At 49.8% G+C, this 18,608-nt stretch overlaps 1 protein-coding gene across 1 annotated transcript; it reads right to left on the reverse strand.

Moving 5' to 3' along the window:
* Positions 1 to 14,337: 14,337 nt before the first annotated feature.
* On the reverse strand, positions 14,338 to 18,103 carry MYC (MYC proto-oncogene, bHLH transcription factor). The gene is made up of 3 exons (XM_075415219.1): positions 17,824 to 18,103; positions 16,281 to 16,995; positions 14,338 to 15,300 (listed from the first exon to the last, which is right to left on the reverse strand). Exons 2-3 carry the CDS (start codon positions 16,978 to 16,980, stop codon positions 14,738 to 14,740), a joined length of 1,263 nt encoding a protein of 420 aa, XP_075271334.1. The 5' UTR covers positions 16,981 to 16,995; positions 17,824 to 18,103; the 3' UTR covers positions 14,338 to 14,737.
* Positions 18,104 to 18,608: the final 505 nt, after the last annotated feature.

Below are 18,608 nucleotides of genomic sequence, written 5' to 3' on the forward strand. Positions count from 1 at the left end.
GGCTGCGGGAAAGTGAAGTGTCCTCAGCCGGGGCAGGCAGGCGCAGTGGAGGCTGGGACAAAGCACCACCCCCAAACATGGGTCATGGAGAGACACAGCAGAAAAAACAGCTGAGAATGTGTAACCATAGCTGTAATTACACCTTCCCTCATCCAGGGACTAAGCTTGTTTCAGGGTAATTCTGGAACTGTCCAAAAAGCCGAAGTCACCCCAGACACTCAGAGGAGAGGGCTGGGTGGTTGCACCCGCTCCTCCCCTGCTGGAAGCCATCTTTTCACATCAGCCTGCCTGGAAAGGCGTCAAGTTGGGCATCAGTGTCTTGTCCTCACTTCACCTTCTTGGATATTGTCTTGGAACGTTTCCTTCTCTGAAGGTTAGAAACCAGCTAATTTCCATCCTGAGCATATTCAAAGCCTGTGTGCTCCCATTTGTTCTGCAGCAGGTGTTATGATTTGACATAACCAGCTCTTCTGCTCACCCTTACACACACGTCCCTGCTGTATTTATCAGTATCAAGTTCATTCTGTGATAAAACAATGGTACAAGGCAATGGTGCTTATGGTAATTTATTTATACTCACCAGTCTTTTAGTGTAAGTATTCGTATTAGTCTAAAAAAAAATGCATTCCTGTCTGCAAAAGGTGATCCATCTCTAAGAGACGGTGACTCACCTGTGATTTTGATGGGGACAAAACTCTAAGAGCCAGGAGCGGGTGGCAAAATAGAGCAGGAGGAAAGACTGGAAATTCTCTGAAGCTGCTGGGAAGACTTCCACGGCCTTCCACATACTCTCAGTGTTGAATGTAGGGTGAATAATAGAGAGGGAGGAGGTGTCAGAGTAGTACGGTGGCAGCTCAGTTGTGTAAGAAATATCCCCGCCCAGAGTTGTTGGAGCAGAGTACACCATCATCATCGCCAGTTCCACTCCCCAGAACTGATGGGATTTTTTTTTCCCCAATATAATTATGTCGCTAGATTTCTGCCCATCCGTTTCTTCATGCACATGATCCATAAATGTTGGCTGGCACCTCTCTTGATCGCTGCTTTGAGCGTAGAGGAAGATAATGGGCGCACGAAACAGAAATGATCCATTCTGTAGCACAGTTACGTTGGTGAAGCTGGACTCAGCTTTGCTAGGACCCCAAAACTGCATGATGCATCTTTCTCTGCACGATTCTAAGGAAGATGTTTGGCAAATAATTGGGAGCGTGTTCCAAGGAGCAGGAGATTTCTTAAGGCTCTGGATCAGGGTAGCTTAGCAGTGACTCCAGAGCAGAGAAAGAAGATGCGCAGGGCTGATGTGAAAGACAGAAATAACAGACTTGTCACTGATGGCCCAGCTGTGGCACTGTGGGACTCAAATGCTCTGTGTATTCCTCAAGTTTGCAGAATCAAAAAATAAAAGTAAGAAATATGACATTTTAAAGTGATGCCTTTCTGAGTCTGCAGCAAGACAGAACTAGCAGGGCAGAGAGCTGCAAAACTTCCGTGTCAGATTATGGAGTGCGTTTAGGATGACTAGCTTGAATGTGATTTAAGAAACAAGAAAGCAGTGGAATAAAGTGAAACCAAATGTCTGGATTACTAAATTTGTGTTGGACTGGCGGGATGGGAAGTAGGCCCAGAGATCTGCATCCCTGAGTTTGGGGGAGAGCTAACAAAACTGGGAGCTGGAGGTTTAACATCAGTAGTGAAAAAAGAAATGTTGCGAGTGAAAGAAGAGAGAATTTGGGAGAGAGGGAGGCAGCACCACTTGGGTCTCAGCCAGATTTCCCAAGGAAGCCCTTGAGAAAGGGACTGACCGAGTCCTTGGGGAGGAGGAGTTCAGTTTGTTTGTTCTGCGCGAAGGGCGACCTCGACAGAAGTTGGAAGCCTGGGAGAGGAAGTGGAAAGCAGTGATGGCAGCAGGGATAGAAAAACCAGGACGTGAAGACATCATCCGATGCGAGGTGGGAGCCGTAGGTCTAGTCACAGGAGACAGCACAAGCCCACCGAAGCCGATGCTGCGGCATTAGGGAGATGTCCCACAGTAAGCGTGATGCTCCGAGGGGTCATCTGCCAGGAGATGCTCAGCTTGAGAAGTGACTGGAGATACCCAGCTGTGGGCATGCAGAGGTCCAGGGTACATTGCTTTCTGTTCCTTGGGCCCTGTGAAGAGAGGAGGAGACCAGCAGAGCCCTGTGCACCCGGCAGTGCCCACGTGGGGACTGTATGTCTCAACAGCGGCAGAGGACACACCAAAAAGGTAAAACACCACCAGAATCACAGAATCACAGAATGTTCGGGGTTGGAAGGGACCTCTGTGGGTCATCTAGTCCAACCCTCCTGCCGAAGCGGGGTCACCTATGGCCTCAGGAGAAGAGCCTTGTGTCTGCTTCCCTGCTTCTGAAGGACTCAGGTCCTGGGAAAAGAGCAGGGGCCCTGCCCACCTCACACAAGGATCCTGTTGCTAAATTGTGAAGAGGAAACTGTTTAACTTGTCGGTTATTCTTTGGCACTTGTGATTGTGTTAGACTTCATAAACAGGTTGGACCAGCCAAGCTGGAGTACATCACCGCGGGATCCCCAGGGTCCTTCCCATTCTGTTTACTTTCTGGTTTAGCCTTTATGCTAATCTCTCCATCTGTAACAAATATACGACACTCATGTGAGCGATCTTCAAGAGAGAGTGACACCGGCAGCCCCTGCAGCGTCACGGCAGGCGTGTCGACACAGCCGAGCTGCGGCTCATACCTGGTGGCGATGCCCGCTGCTCTTCCAGCAGCAGGAGGGCAGCGGGGGACAGCATGTGAAACCCATGCTGGACCTGGTGTCCCTCTGCTCTCAAGCCCAGATGCTGTCTACATACTCACCTTTGGAGTTCAACCTTCCCAAAATGCTCGTTTACGGACGCGCCCCGCACTCCCGGCGTGGGCGCAGCCGTGGGGCAGGCGTTGGGACTGGGTCCTCGGGCGGCTCAGGAGGGGTTGGTTTGTGGCTGCAGGGCTGGGATCTCCCATTTTAGCACAGCTGGTGACGGTGGCACCGCTGCCCATGTTTCATGTAACAAGCCAGCACCTCCCTAAGCAGCGGGAGAACTGGTGCATCTCTTTGCTGCCCAGAGAGTGGCTGCACCCTGGGTGCAATGAGCCGTGCCAGCCTTTGGCCCATGCTGGCCCTGTCTTCCCACCTCCTGTGTCAGAGATAGTGTGCACTGGAGCAGAACACTGTCCTGGGATTTAGAAGCCCATTTCATAGCCACGATGCTGCTGCTCCTATGCTGCAAGGCACAGGATTCCCCCGGGATGGGACTACGAATATAGGTAAGCTGGTCAACAGCTGCTAAACCAACTCCACAAGCACTGGAGAAAAAAACTGAGCAGGGAGGGAGAAGCATGTGATGTGGGCATCTGTCATAAGCTGCTCACCACTGCTCACCAGTTTAGTCCCAGAGAGTGTCCCATGTAAGCCCTGACCTCATGACAGACACCTGTATAGCTGGTATCCTCACTGTACCTAGAAGAGATTTAAGCAATTACATATTACAGGCAAAAACTGAAATCAAGGCAGCCGCTGTACTCACAAAGGTAGATAAGCACCGGGCTGTGCCCCTTCCACATCGCAAATGATGGTAATTACTTTTGTGTCGCACCACGGAAGCCAAAGAAATGGAACCAGTTCAGAAGCAGTAGTGGTCAATGAAGTCTTATAATGCCCCTAAGACGTATATATATGCTATATCCAAGTTCACAGATATATAAACTGAGGTGCAGACATGCAAAATACCCTGCCTGTGGCCATACAGGGAGAGCGCATTGAGTTCTGGCGGGTGTAACTGGGAGGCGATGGAGTCCTGACTCCCAGTCTCTCGTTCTCAGCATTGGGTGACTGATGGAGTTGACTACTTGAGTGGGATAACCATGGCTGACATCTCCGCAGTATCATGATTCACAGCCCTTAATCACTGTTAAACAAATCAAAAATGAAATTACACGTAGGGAGATGGGAACTACAGAATCTAAAAAATGCAAGCCTGTTCCTCCCCATCAAATCTAATTAGATTTACCAAAATCTGGGTGCATTGATCTGTGATTCAAACAGTATGCTGATAACAAATTTTAATGATAGACATGGTTATGAAGCTACTTGACTAGACTACGAATTAGCCCCTTCAGCAGAAGCTCTCAGCACATTTTCTCAGCACGCGCTTCCACAGACAGCTTTTAATCCCCAAATCCACAGGCGATCCCATTGTTTAAGGTTTGCCAGGCTCTCTGCGGAGCGTCCAGCAGAGAAGCGAGGCAGGCGGCATATTCATGTTGACGATCAATCTTTGTGAAGATTAACACACCATTTTTAGCCACCCATCTAAGCAAACTGTAGTACGTGCTGGGAAAAGACCTTTCCACTGCCAGGCAGAGCAGCTTGTTTCGTTGTCGTGCTGCATAGCTTCGCCTCGGCGATGATGGGTAGAGAAAGCATGAGCCGTAGAAAAAGCACCACATAAATAGATTATTGCTCCAGAAAACCAGCGCCACACGCAGATGCTGTGTGCTGTTATTTGCCTTCCTGCCAGTGTCCAGTCTCTGCTCTCAGGATTTAGGGTTGTTATTTTTTTTTCTCTCAGCTCATGACGGTGAAGCCTTGGCGATGCATTTGGATGGTTTGTCTTAAAGCCAGATGATCCCAAGTAAATGGAGGTGAGAAAATGAGGGCAGAGCAGGTAAGTTTTAAAGAGGTCAGAGCAAATCCTTGACATGCCAGGAGAGACTGAAGGACATGATTTTCAATTTGTGCTCAGTTTCAGCTGAGCTTTGCAGCCACTGACATCTGAGAGCTTCTGAAAATGTGCCTCCCCTGAGACCCAGAGAGCCTCAGAGTTTAAAGTTACCCAGAAAAAAATGGCAGAGGGCGGGCAGTCCACTTGTATCTGTCTGTACCCCGGATTTATCCTTTCTCTGCTGTCTTTTCATCCAGAAATCGTTACTACTGCAGGAGAGGAAAACCGCAGCAGTCTTTTTGCCTGATCTTTAAAAGGATTGAGCATCCCCAACTGTGGTTGGAGGTGGTGGGACCAGCAAATGCTCAGCACCTCTGAAAACTGACATACTGTGTGTTAAATCATGTGTAACAACAAGACCCACCCCGCAAAGCAGTCACGACCAGGACGTTGAACATTGAGCACTAGCACAGGTTGCTCAGGGAGGTCATGGAGTCTCCATCCTTGGAGATATTCAGAAGCCATGGTCGTTGTCAAAAGGTGATGGTCCTGGGCAGCCTTCTCTAGGTGGCTCTACTTGAGCAGGGGGGATGGACCAGATGACCTCAACCCATCCATGAGTCTGTGATGGAGAGGGAAGGGCATGGGGATATCCAACATTGAGGCTGTTTCACCATGGTCCATTGTCAGCAGGAGGTAGCTCAATACAAAGATACATCACCAGGTGTTTAGTGTGGGGACCAAAGGTCTGGATGGTGTACAGCACAGTGGAAATTACTGTGCAACTCCACAGCCCAGCTTGCCTTCAGCATTTCCATGAGCTCGTTATCCCAAGATTTAATTTTTAACAGGACAAGCAGTAACGGTTTTAAACTAAAGGAGGGTAAATTTAGACTAGATATAAGGAAGAACTTTTTTACGATGAGGGTGGTGAAACGCTGGAACGGGTTGCCCAGAGAGGTGGTGGAGGCCCCATCCCTGGAAACATTCAAGGCCAGGTTGGACAGGGCTCTGAGCAACCTGATCTAGCTGAAGATGTCCCTGCTCCCTGCAGGGGGGTTGGGCTAGATGGCCTCTAAAGGTCCCTTCCAACCCAAAGCATTCTATGATAATGTGATTGACGCCTTTTTAAACCCAATGAGTTACAGCAATGAAGTATGGGCATAGTCATGCTAATATAATTTTTTTCTGCCTAGGAAGACGTTATACCAGAATAAGCATTTTTATTCCAGCGATACAGGATGGACTGGGGGTCAATGGGGGGTCCTGGTGCAAAGTCCTGCCAGTCTGCACCCTGGCACCTGTGCTCCTCTCGCTGGGTCCCTGCTGCACACTGGCTGAGCCACAGTCACACGGAGCCCGAGGAGAAGACACGACAACTTGTCTATACTCCAGCGGTGCTGTCAAGGTCCACTGTACGTATGGCAGCAGCATGGTATTTTTGTGTGGCTAGGCAAAAAAAAAAAGGCATCAGCTGAGCTAATTTCATAAACCATAGTAAATGGAACAATATGGATTATATACTTTCCAACCTAAACTACTCGCTGCAAGCCATGCGTTACTGGACCAGAGCTGTCCACCCGAGGCAGTTACTAGGAGAAACCCCCCAGCAGAGACAGTGCAAGTCCTGAAATTAGTTAAAACAGGAATGGGCTGTAAAACTTTATGAAATCCTGTCTGCCCTTCAGTTTTAAATCGGATTTGGCTGAACCGGTTTTAAAACTGGCTGGAGAGCCAGGACGGGCCAGCGGGATCACCTCGAGAGGCAGGCGGTGGAAATTCAGCTCCTCATGCCTACCTTGATCAGAGCATTGCCCCCTCTACCAGGGAGGGTGGAGTGCTTTGCCTGATAAAAGGCTGAGCTCAGCAGACATTAAAGAAAGGTCGTTAGGAAAGATCAAAAGCTAGGAATGGGAGATAGAGCTGGAACATTTGCAAAGCTACCAAAGCCTTCCAGTGAGAATGAAGAGAGAGATGCTGTGATGCTAAATGAATGGAGCAATCTAGATAATGATATCAGAATTAAATTAAATTAATTAAGAGAAGATTAAAGAAAGATTGCAAAATTAAGGTGGTAATCCTGGCCCTGCCAGAGTCAATAAGCATTTTGTGGTTTGTGTGGTGCTTCGTGAAGAGGCCGAGATTTTGGTCCCAACGAGAACCAAGACAAAGGAAGGTATGAACTGAAAGTTGAGTTAGAGAGAGACGATTAAATCAGGGAATAAATAAGTTATGGTGGCCTTATAGTCAAAAATTGAAACCATGCATGGCTGGTACATCCAGACGGAGAAATGCAACACGGATCAACATCATCACTGATCTGCACACTGTAGGGTGTTCATGATGGCTTTAGAGTGGCTGTGGTAGGACGGACTATACCAGATTTACCTTAACATCTGGCAGGACAAAGCTTTCTATTCAAGGCATTGTAAACAGATTTGAACCAGCAAAGTGAGTTCAAACTGGATCGGCACTTTGCATCATCTGGACATGGCATGCCTGTTCCGGGAGCCGGCACTCTTCGGTGGGATTTACCGCTCCTCCTAGCAAGCTCCCCGATGGCCAGCAACAGGCACATTTACAGAGGAACCTCATGAAAACATCAACTGAGCTTAAAATCTTCTGGCACATAGCGTTCCTGTACAGTAGCGCGTGAAATTAAAGGGAATTTGGCCACTGATTTCAAGAAAAAGGAGTCTGAAAAGGAGTCAGAGGGATGGGGGAATCCCCACGGCCAGACAACGCGGTGCAGCTGCTCAGACCTCCGTGGCAGTCACCTGGCTGCCCAGACATTTTGCTCCGGCTGCTAAGCAGTTCATAAATATCGGGTGATTATTTTGGCCCCCTGTTAATGCTTTCACAGTTTGCATTCACTGTTTTGGATGTCCCACTCAGGTCTCAGTTTTAGGGCAGTATGCTGAACTGAATGGAGAATGGGTGGATTCATTTTAATCAAGCACCAAAAATTAAATTTTGAACAACAGTACAGATGCTGATGAATACTTTTGTAAAACATGGGAAAATGCTGTATTGTCCCATAAGGGCAGGACACTCATTTTTTTCCTCTCTTTCACAAATGCAAAATAAGGAAAGTGTTTTTCAGTAAGAATCCAATTTTACAGGGAAGGAATAGTAGGTTACATAGCTGAATCACTTTGATGTCAATTTTATTTTGCAATCACTTCATAAGATATTCACATAGCCTTTCACGTTCCCTCAAAGCGTAGAATTCTAGGCACAATACAATATTATCTTACTCTTTACCATAATGATGAATGATAATGAGAACGCATAATAAGATTTTACTTGTGCCCAGAGAAAAATCTGCTTTACCCCAGATGAGAGGAATTTTGCAGATTAAATTAATATTATAAAACAGTGCAATTTACCAAAACAATACAACTTTTCTTCTCTGAATCCATGGCAAATCACAACGTCTGCAGCCAATACATGGTGAGCTATTAGAGTCTGATAGATTTTTTTATGTAAAATCTCTGTCTATGACAAATAGTTCGTTGATAAAAGTAAAAAAAAAAAAGACAAAAAACAGACCTCCCTTTTCCTCTCCTGTCTGTCACGTTCATACAATATAGAAAGTCCAATATTTGAAAGCTAGAGTGCAGCTGTTACGTAGTGACGTTATTTACTGTTGAAAACCCAGCTCAGTGGGAGGCAGAAGTACCTTTGTCCCGGTTCCTCGGAAACTAGCGGGTCACATTTGCTTTCTCTCTGAAATTGGTATCTGCGTGGAACATGGATTATAGCATAACGCTTGCAACATATCTTGTTACGTCCTTTTCATTTAGATTCAGGTTACTCCTCTACTGGTTTTAATGTGTAGCCTCAAAGTAAGTCAGCAAAGTGTGGAACAGTGAAAAACCCTGACAGAAACCGGGGGTGGCAGAGTCATCTTTGCTGTCCGATCCAGCATCCTCACTGTATTTTCTACATTTTTGCTTGTGCTTAGATACTTCAACACCAGCTTCCCAAACGCATTCTTGTTGGAGAGCGTTGCTCTGGTAGCAGTTCTTCCCGAGCAGGTTTTCTTTCTTGGGACACGCATGACAGGAATGAGCCCAAATTACTTCAGGAGTGATTGCAGTGCAGTCAAATGCAAACCCAAAGAATTCTAAGAAACAGCATTGTCAGACTGAGTAAACCTAAATACACTACGTGAGTCAGACCGAATAAATCTGGAAGCTGAGCAACATGGGGTCTGTCCAGTGGTGGGGTGGGAGCCCGCCTGGTACTGCAGACGCCACTTTTCTGCGGGGAGGGAAGAGCGGGGATATTTTCGTGCCGCAGGGAAGTGTGCAGACCTTTAGTTCACATTTGCTGGGTCTGCACTGTTGCGGAGCTGATCCCTCTCCCCCTAATTCACCCGCAGCGCAGCACGGCCTTGGTCGGAAGCCAACAGGGCTTTGTCAGACACTCAGCCAGGCACTGGATCACAGCGACTACCTGCACCGAGAGGCTTTGTTTGGTTCTGCAGTCGTCACGGAGCAGACGAATGGGAGAAAAAGGAGTGGAAAGAAGCTCTCCCTCTGGCAGCTGGGTCCCTACGAGCAGCCCCTTCACATGCCTGGCGCCTGGAAGAAAAACCTGTTGGGAACCGGGAGCGGTGCCGTGCAACTGCAACCCGCAGTGATCCCGAGGGAAGTCCGAAGGGATGCGGCTGCGGGAGCAGGGCTTTGCATTTGGTCATGAACGCTCAGGCTTTAGCCTACAGAATTTTTTTGGGGGGTTGCCTACTCATAGCATTTTAATATAAAGCACAGTTCCTGTAATTTTTAATTTTTTTTCCCCCTCCTGCTATTTCTGTCCTCTTTCATCACAGATGAATTAGCACGAAGGAAGCTGATGGGGCTAATTAGTTCCAAGAGTGTTAATTTCTCTGCTTGGGATTCTTTGTTACTCAGTCAGATTGCTCCACTTTCGCAGCTTATATTTTAAAACTTCTTCATTCATCGCACCTAATCCTTTATTTCTTTTTTTTTTTCCTTCTTGATCCTACAGGGAAAACATAATTCCACATAACTGGGGCATAGAAGATTGCGATGGAAATTACACATGGTTACAACAAAGATTTTGCCTTGAATGGACAAGTGTTCAACTAAACGGTAGCCATGGCAAGACCCACAGAGAGACATACATAAAGGCAGAGTTTAGCAACAAAATGCAGTCACTGTAAGACAGAATGTCAGGAGCTATCCTACCTAGCTGCTTTCTCCCAGACTTGTGCAGAACAAGGAATTGCTCCGCAATTTGTACATCAAACTGGAAACTGCGAACAGTCCTGGTGGGAATAAGATATTTTGCCATCAAAGCCAGCCGGAGTCATGCAGCTCCACTGTCAGCCAGCGACTTCTCCCTCGTGTCTCACGGCTTCGAGAACAACAGTGCAGATGTGCCTCGTAGCTCAGGCTCGCGTGCATTGGTGGCAACACAAAGCAAGGTTTGCCCAGCTACTACAAATATTGAACAGTTCTGGCAAGTGGCAAATGAAACTTTTTCGTATGCACTAATATTTAGCACCAAAGGTCTTACTTTTTATGACCAGAAAAATGAACTTCTTTCCTAGGAAGATGGAGTCTGGGCAGACTTAGGGACAAGGTCCTTGGCCACTGCAGAGATGGGAAAAAATGCCATGCCATATAGCCAGGAACTGATTAAGAGGTGGTGGTGTCACTGCCTGGCCAGCATCTCACCCAGCCCTGTTCCCAGCTGGACGCGTGGTACCTGCAACCCTTCCACGATGTCAGTACCCACGCTGCTGAGCCCGCTGCCAGCAGCAAGACGCTCCGAACGCGTGCACCCTTCCTTCACTCGAGCTGACAGTAAAAGGTGAATGGCAGGATTAGGAAACTCTCCCCCCTCCCCCCGCTGACCTCCTAGCTGCTATTCTGGATCCTGCGTGGCGTTCTTGCTGTTGCTTGTCCCCGCTGACTCCACAGCTACGCCTGAGATGAGTGGATGGCACGAAGGTAGGTAAAACCTGTTGAATGTCAAACGTTTTGTACAGGAAATGAAATCCAGCTTCTGCAGCTCATCTATCTCATTTCTTGATTTTTTTTTTCTTTCTGGGCAGGTTTAGGCCTCATCTGTGTGGAAACCTCAAGGGGAAACCAGGGGTTAGTTTTCAGTCAGCAGAGCCTTTTTTCGGAAGCTCCCATAGATGTCCTTTTAAAATGAGGAAATAGCAAACCGTAAGCTGGGAAGGAAATTCGGAGTCTCTTCCCAAGCTGTCTGCTTGTGGTAGGATCCCCTATCATTCAGTTTTATTTTTCCGATAATTCATTGGCAGATGACTATAACACAGACCAATCAAAAAAAATTAGTTCAAAAACCCCCCAGTGTATTAGAAGATTGTTCATCTCTGTAGATGAATCAACCACTTCTACCTTCCGCTTTGAATAAATTCAAACGTTAACTGAAGTGGCCTGGCTGATTTCCAGTTTACAGTAATTCTATTCTGCTTACCTGAAATTCTCCTTTTAATACAGCTCTGACGAAATGTTTGTCATCTCTCGACTGCCTGCAAAGGTTGCAAAGTGCTACAGGAACAAGAGTGGTTGCGGCAGTGGCAAGTAAAGTGATTTCTTTACAAGCAGTGATAAAATTTTCAAGAGCATCCTCCACTGGTGCGAGTCTGTTTCCTGGAAAGAAACATGGAGTTTCCACAGGCTCCGGTGGGAGCTGAACGAAGCAGACGCAAGCGCTTTTGCACATCCCAGTGCTCCCCGAGCATACACTGTAGTGATACATTGGAGTAATTTAGATTCTTAGTTGGCTGGAAAGACAGAACTTACACACAAGAAAAAAATGAAGCTGGAACCCTAAGCATCAGTGTTCTTAAACAAGAACAGTGAGAGTATATGATGAGGCAAATTTATTTTCACCATGACGGTTTGTTTCCAGTTTCCTTTGATGACCTATTTTGCCTAATATTTTTCTGGAAGAGAAGTGGCTCGAAATCTCCTGTGAAAGTAAAGGAGCAGAGAGATGAAGCTAAAAATGCTCCTTGTATTTCAAGCAGTGTTTTGGTACAGCTGTTTGGCAAGCACTGTAAATACTTATTTTCCTTCAAGACTCAGAGGCTCCTTTTGTAAGCTCATCTCCGTTATTGTTCCAAACCAGCAGCAAAACCCAACACTTCCCTATCCATACACAAGGTGTTACTAACTGAATCCAGCTCAGAAACTCCCATGGGATGTCTGTGTCTTCTGCACATCCTAACCTCTGGTGAGGAGTCGGGAAGTGGAAGCCACCTTCCTCTCGATTGTCACAGCAGTTCAATGACCAGGAGAGGTTTTTTTACCCGTTTACTTGTCGGGTAGGTTCAAGTTATTTATTTTTCGCTACATTGTTGAGGCACCTCATAATCCTCTAACAAAGTAAGAAATGTCATAAATACGAAGCGTCGTCCCATAAAATCATACTCTTCTAGAGTGGCAATTTGGAATCACGTTCATGATCTGGTGTGCTCTTCCAGTAGGAAAGTGGCAAGTGCAACTGATGCTCAGTCGAAAGATGGGAACAAGAAATTAAATAACTGCAAGTATCCCATTCATCAGAAGACTGAGGACCTTCTGCAGATAGAAGAAAAAACCCAAAACTGTTCTCCAGATGATTTAGGAAGCTGACAAATAAGTAGAGGTTTATTAACCACTGTGGTCTAACCTAATCTAATGGGAAGAAGCGAGGGGGTTTTGCTAACACATGAAAGTGGGACCCAAAGGTGACAGACTTTTTCATAGTTTATGGATGGATCTACACCTCTTGGTTTGTTTCAGAGGATGGGGAAGCACTTAGAAATTCTTGAACAACAGCTTGCTTCTGTTCTGAAGCAATACCTCAAACAGAGTGCATGCCAAAAGACAAGTGAAATTCACGTTCTTTTAAAATGTCATCCTATCTACTGGAAGGTAGAACTTCTCTTGTTCAGAGCTGGAAGATGTCTGGATTTACAGTTCAGATGCAATTAACGGTTTCAATTCGCATCATTCTTTTTTCTCATAAGTGAATATCTGAATCTCATGCTGAAAAAAGCAGCGACAGACCACTTCTGTAACCCAGTTACAAGCAGGTGGTGCAGACGAATTGAAGAAAAAAGCCTTGCTTTCTCCTGGTTTTCTAACAGAATGATTTTTTTTTTCTCCCAAGAAACCTTCAGGCCTGCACCTAAAGCGCTTCATCAAATGGGATTTAGACAGCTGCCTTTGGAAGCCCCGTGTGCAAAATTGTTGGGACAGTTCTCATAGGCTTTGCAGGGCAGAGACCATTGGCATCTACCCTGTCCATAAACCGCTACCTCCGCTCCCCCGCACCATGGGCACCCACACTCAACCCTTCTTCCTCCCGCTCCAAACTCAACAGCGACAGAAAACCTGAACCCTCAGTCCCAGTTCGGTTGCTGGTGCGGGTGTTACCTGGCAGCACTGTTCCTTGGACGGTTAGAAGCCAAGCAAATATGTATTTAACAGGAATTATGAAAATCGAAAAGTACAAGGTTCAACATTTTGAAAACATCTTCTTCCCCCACATCAAAGGGCTCATTGATTTCTTGCTCAATTTCGGACCGAGCCGAAGCTAAGTGGGTGAAAGGAAGGGAGAGAAAGATCAAATTTAATCTTCAGAGCTGTGTCAAGCTAGTATTTTACGGCCTACCTGAAGCTGATGAGACTATTCCAGAATGTGAATACAATTTAACAGGTATGGCAAATGTTAGCAGTCTGTCTGGGCACATTCTCCAGGCCAGAAATAGCTCTGCTTTTCCCTTGCTCCAATAGTGGTTTTGCGCACCCTTGTCCTTGAACTTTGTATTCCTTGAAATCCCAAGTAACTGTTCACATGAACAAAGTGCTAAGGTGTTTGACCAGGAAGATTGGCTCTGCTGATTTCAGCACTTCAAAAGGGAAACCGCTCTGTTTTTTTAACCACTTCAACACCCACCATCTCAGTTTATTTTCTTATCCCATTTGACTTCTGTTCAAAATCAAACAGGAAGCAATTAAGGTGAGCCTACTACAAAGCAGCCCTCAAAACACGTAGCTGCGTCCCCAGCACAGAATGAAGGTCATGCCCCAGAAATGTAATTACACGTATTTGGAAGGAATGCAGAGCCCATGCACTGGGCTGACTGGTGTAGAAACAACGCTTCAACTTTACTTTCAGCTGGCAGACGACCACAACCAAGACACTACCAGCACTTCTCATGGGGGTACTGGTGGCAACACTGGTTGAACGACAGCACATTAGACCAGTGATTTTACCTACTCGAATTAATGGTGGGGGAAAGAAATTCCACTCCCTACTAAGCTGGAAAACGATTATAATGTCCTCTCACCTTTTCACCTCATCCCTTTTGTCAGGTCACTGCCATGGTGTCAGGGAGAGAGATGTCGTGGAAATAACCATCTAACGACAACAGTGGGAGACAAAGCAAAGTCTTTACACAGGATTTAGCTAATTATATTTTGGGCAAATATTTATTTATCTAAAAACAAAATAAAAATCATTTCTTTAAAGAAAAAATGTATTTAAATAAAAAAAACACAAAATTGTGAAATGTTATGGCACAAAAGTTCAAGACAAGTATAAATCCAGTTGCCACAACTGTCGCGTATTAATGTTGCACATTTTTCTATAAAGACTTTATTAAAGGTATTTACATGGCAATAACATGTGTCAATATATACAGCAATCTGGGGACAACTTTTTTTTTTGATTCTCGTATGAAAAAAATGCCTTAAATACAAAATTTTAAAAGAAAAAAGTTGAAGAGTTCATCCCCAAGCATGAAGAATGTCCCATCATCCCTTATGTCCAAAGTATATCAATCATGAGGCAGTTTTGAGGTTCTGGCCAAACCCTTGGGAGATTCAGCCAAGGTTGTGTAGTCTCAAGTCGAATCGCACAGCATGCAGTTGCAATAGTTCCGTACTCAATGGACTGGTGTAGTTCATGAGTGATCTTAGAAACGTTTTTTATCATAGTTTCAGTCTAGTTTGGGTTATTGTAGGCGGTGCCCAAGAGTTCCTATGCACAAGAGTTCCTTAGCTGCTCGAGTTTGTGTTTCAACTGTTCTCTCCTCCGCCTCAACTGCTCTTTCTCTGCGATCAGTCTGTGTTCATCCGACTGGATGGAAAGAACGTACTCTGTCGCTTTTTTCAGGATGACAACCTTGGGTGCCTTTTCGTTGTTGGCCACCTCAGGTATCTGGTCACGCAAGGCAAAGAAGCTCAGCTTCAGCTCGTTTCTCCTCTGGCGCTCCAGGACGTTGTGCGTTCGCCTCTTGTCGTTCTCTTCCGAGTCTGACGTGCGGGGACTCGAGCATTTTCGGTTGTTGCTGATCTGTTTGAGAACTCTGCCACTGTCCAACTTTAGCCTTTTCGCGGCGGGGTATTCAACCTTGGTGGAAGGAGGAGCGGCGTAATTGTGCTGATGGATGTTGACGTGACACCGTTTGAGAACCAGCGGGCTGTGGTGCGGCTTAATGTGCTCTTCCGACGTGTCTGTGCTGGACTCTGTGCTGGATTCGGATTCGTTCGCTTCAGCTAATGTAACGACATCAATTTCCTCATCTTCCTCTTGTTCTTCTTCTGCAAGGAGGGGGGAAAAAAAAAATCATAAGCTGATCTGCGCAAAGTCTCTCAAGACTGCTGTATTCATGGGGGAAGGTTACTCCCAGCTGCACAGCGAGGAACTCCTTGAGAAACCCTGCTTAAACCCATTCGATGCCGCCAGACTCCACTTTCCCCAAGAGCCTTTCCTTCCCACACGGAGGCAACGCTTCCAGCGCAAGAGGAGGCATGGCCTGTGCTCCAAATCAACCCCGGCGCCCCGATTTCGAAAGCTGCAAAGATCTTGCGTAATGCCGAAGAGCGCGGGGAAGATAGCCGGGAAGCTGAACCTCGGCTGTCAGCAGTACAGCGCAATAAAGCTCCCAGACTCAAGCTGCCCTTAATTAAGGATTTAGAAGGCTTTGGCCACGCCTCAAAAGAAAGCTTACTTAACACACATGTGTATTCAGAGACATTTTCTGAATCTCTCTTGATCTGCTAATTTGTGGAAAATCCAAGGGGGGGGAGGGGAGAGGGAAGGCTGTAGCGCTTTTGAGTCGAAACTCACTTTTCAAACCAGATTTATGAGGGAGCGGAACACGCTGTCAAATACCTAAGGAAGCGTTTCTGAAACTTTCCCAGCCCCATTCACTCCTCTGCAGTCACTTTCACTGGCACCTCCCCGACGGCGCATTCCCCCCCCCCTCCTCCGCCGGCTCCCGGGCGGGAGTTAACTCCTTCCCGGCCCACGCGTGGCGCCGGCCGCCCGCCTCCCCGGGACCCCGATAGTAAAGTTCCCCCCCGACTCCCGAGGGAAAACCGGGCTGGTTTTCCGGGGCAATAACCGATTTCGCCGCGAGTCTCTCCGCGCCTCGCTAACGTGGCAGGAGTTTAAAAAAGCCGACGCGGGGAGAGGGGAAGCGGGGCGAGGGAGGGGGGACGCGGGGAGAGGGGGGTTTCTCGGCGCCGCGCGGCTTCCCACGCCCCCCCCGAACACGCGTGTGTCCCCCCCCGCTCACCCGAGTCGCTGCTGGTGGTGGGCGGCGTGTCGTCGCCCAGCAGGGACGCGGGGCTGGCGCCGGGCGGCCCGGCCCGCGGGGCCCGCTCGCTGAGCGGGTAGGGGAAGACCACCGAGGGGTCGATGCAGTCGGCGGCGGCGGCGCCCAGGTCGTGCAGGTAGAGGCCGGCCGAGGCGGCGGGGCAGGCGGCGGGGCCGGGCGGCGGCGGCGGGCCGGGGGGCGGCGGAGGGCCGGAACGGGCGGCGGCGGCGGGGCCCCCCTCCCGGCGGGCCGCCTGGTAGGAGGCCAGCTTCTCGGAGACCACCTTCTCCAGCTTGGCGGCGGCCGAGAAGCCGCTCCACATGCAGTCCTGGATGATGATGGACTTGACGAAGGACTCGTCGTCCGGGTCGCAGATGAAGCTCTGGTTGACCATGTCCCCCCCGAGGAGCTCGGTCACCATCTCCAGCTGGTCGGCGGTGGAGGGGAAGCAGGAGGCGGCGGCCAGGCTGGAGCGGCGGCTGGGGGAGAGGGGCGGCGTGGGCAGGAGCTCAAACTTCTTCCAGATGTCCTCGGACGGGGCGGGGGGCTGCAGCTCGCTGCCCCGCTGCTGCGCCGCCAGGTAGAAGTTCTCCTCCTCCTCCTCGAAGTAGAAGTAGGGCTGCACCGAGTCGTAGTCGTAGTCGTAGTTCTTGCTGGGGAAGCCGGCGCTGAGCGGCATCGCGGCGGCTGGTGCCTGTGGGCGGGAGGGGGGACGGGGGTCCCGGGTGAGCCGAGCTCCGCCGCGGGGACCGGCCCGCCTCCCCCCCGGGGACCGGCTTCCCCCCTCCCCACCCCCCGCCTCCGGGCCACCGGCGTGCCGCGCTCCGTGCCGGCGGGGGAACGCGCAGTAGCGTTTAGCAATTAAAAAAATTAATAATAAAGGGAAAAAAAAAATAAAGCACAATCTCCCTTCACCCCCTTTCCAAGCTCGGCCAGGCAACCGGGCGCGATCTTCCACCGAGGGGTCCGCCGGCTGCCGGCTCCCCGGAGGGGGTCCCGCAGCTCGGCCCGACTCGGCTTCCCCCCCCCCCCCCCCCCGGCGCTCACTCGGGGCTCGGCTCCGGCCGGTACCGAGCCGCTTCCCTCCCGGGGCCGCCGCGCCATCCCCATCCCGATCCCGCGTCGCGGGAAAGGGCAGCGAGCGCCCGGCAGCTTCCACCCGGGAGCCGGGCTGCTCCCCAGGCACCCACCTGGGCGTGCTGGCAGCGCACGGCGACCGGCAAACTTTGCCAAATCTTGTCATATATACACGCGCATATATATGCATTTAAGCGATGCGTGCAATAACCATAACCTGCCCGCGCATACGCGGGAGAAGCAAACGCTCCCCCCCTCCTCAAAAAAAAAAAAAAAAAAAAAATTAAAATCCGAGCGCGAGCAGAGGGGTGGGGAGCGGCGGAGCCCGGCGGGGGAGCGCGTCCCTCGGCGGGGACCGTCGGTGCCCACGGCCGCGGGGCCCCGGCGCCAGCAGCCCGAACGCCGCGACCGCGGGGGGGACCGAGCGATGGGCAGCGCGACTCACCGGCTTCTCCAACGCGCCGGCTGCGAAGCGTGGCGAGGCAATTACTGCGGGGGGCGGCAGAATGAGGGGAAAAAATAATATATATATAATAAAAAAATTAATAATAAAAATTTAAAAAACCGCCGGAAAGGACGGGGAAGGAAAAACGCAGCTCTCTTTCTTCCTCCCTCCGCGGTCTGAACACGGTCCCCGGAGCGCAGCCGCCCTCCCGGCGCGGCGGGCGGCGGGTCCGCAGCGGTCTGTCCGGTACAATAGAAGTTAAGTTGCTTTCCTGCTTTAAAACGCCGGCGAGGAGAGGGCGGGAGCGCGGCGGGGGCGGGGGCAGCACCGCGGGGCCCTGCGCGCTCCCGACGCCGCCGCTCCCGCCCCCGGCAGCCGCGCAGGCTCCGCGCTCCCGCCGCGGGGAGGGCGGGGCGCGAGGGGGCGGCCCCGCTCCGCCCCCCTCCCCCCCCGCGGGAGATGCGCGCCCCCGCCGCCGCCGTTCCCGCTGCCGGGCGGGCGGGGGGGGGCGGTGCGGAGCTCCGCGGCCCCGTTTATATCACAGGGGTTTTTTTTTTCAGGCTTTTTACTACGAGCCGCGCAAGGAGAGGTCGGAAGTAAACATAGTAAAAAAAAAAAAATAGTAGTAGGGATGGAAAGGCCGCTCCTCGCCGTTCCCCTCCTCCCGCCGCCTCCCCGGCGCGGTGCACCCCGATGGCGGCGGCCGGGGAAGGGGCTTCGCCCCCTCCTCTGCCCCCTCCGGAGAGGCCTCGGCCCCGCGGGGAGGGAGCGGGGCGACGGGGGGG

This window comes from Opisthocomus hoazin, chromosome 3 (genome assembly GCF_030867145.1).
Source record: "Opisthocomus hoazin isolate bOpiHoa1 chromosome 3, bOpiHoa1.hap1, whole genome shotgun sequence".
NCBI lineage: Eukaryota > Metazoa > Chordata > Aves > Opisthocomiformes > Opisthocomidae > Opisthocomus > Opisthocomus hoazin.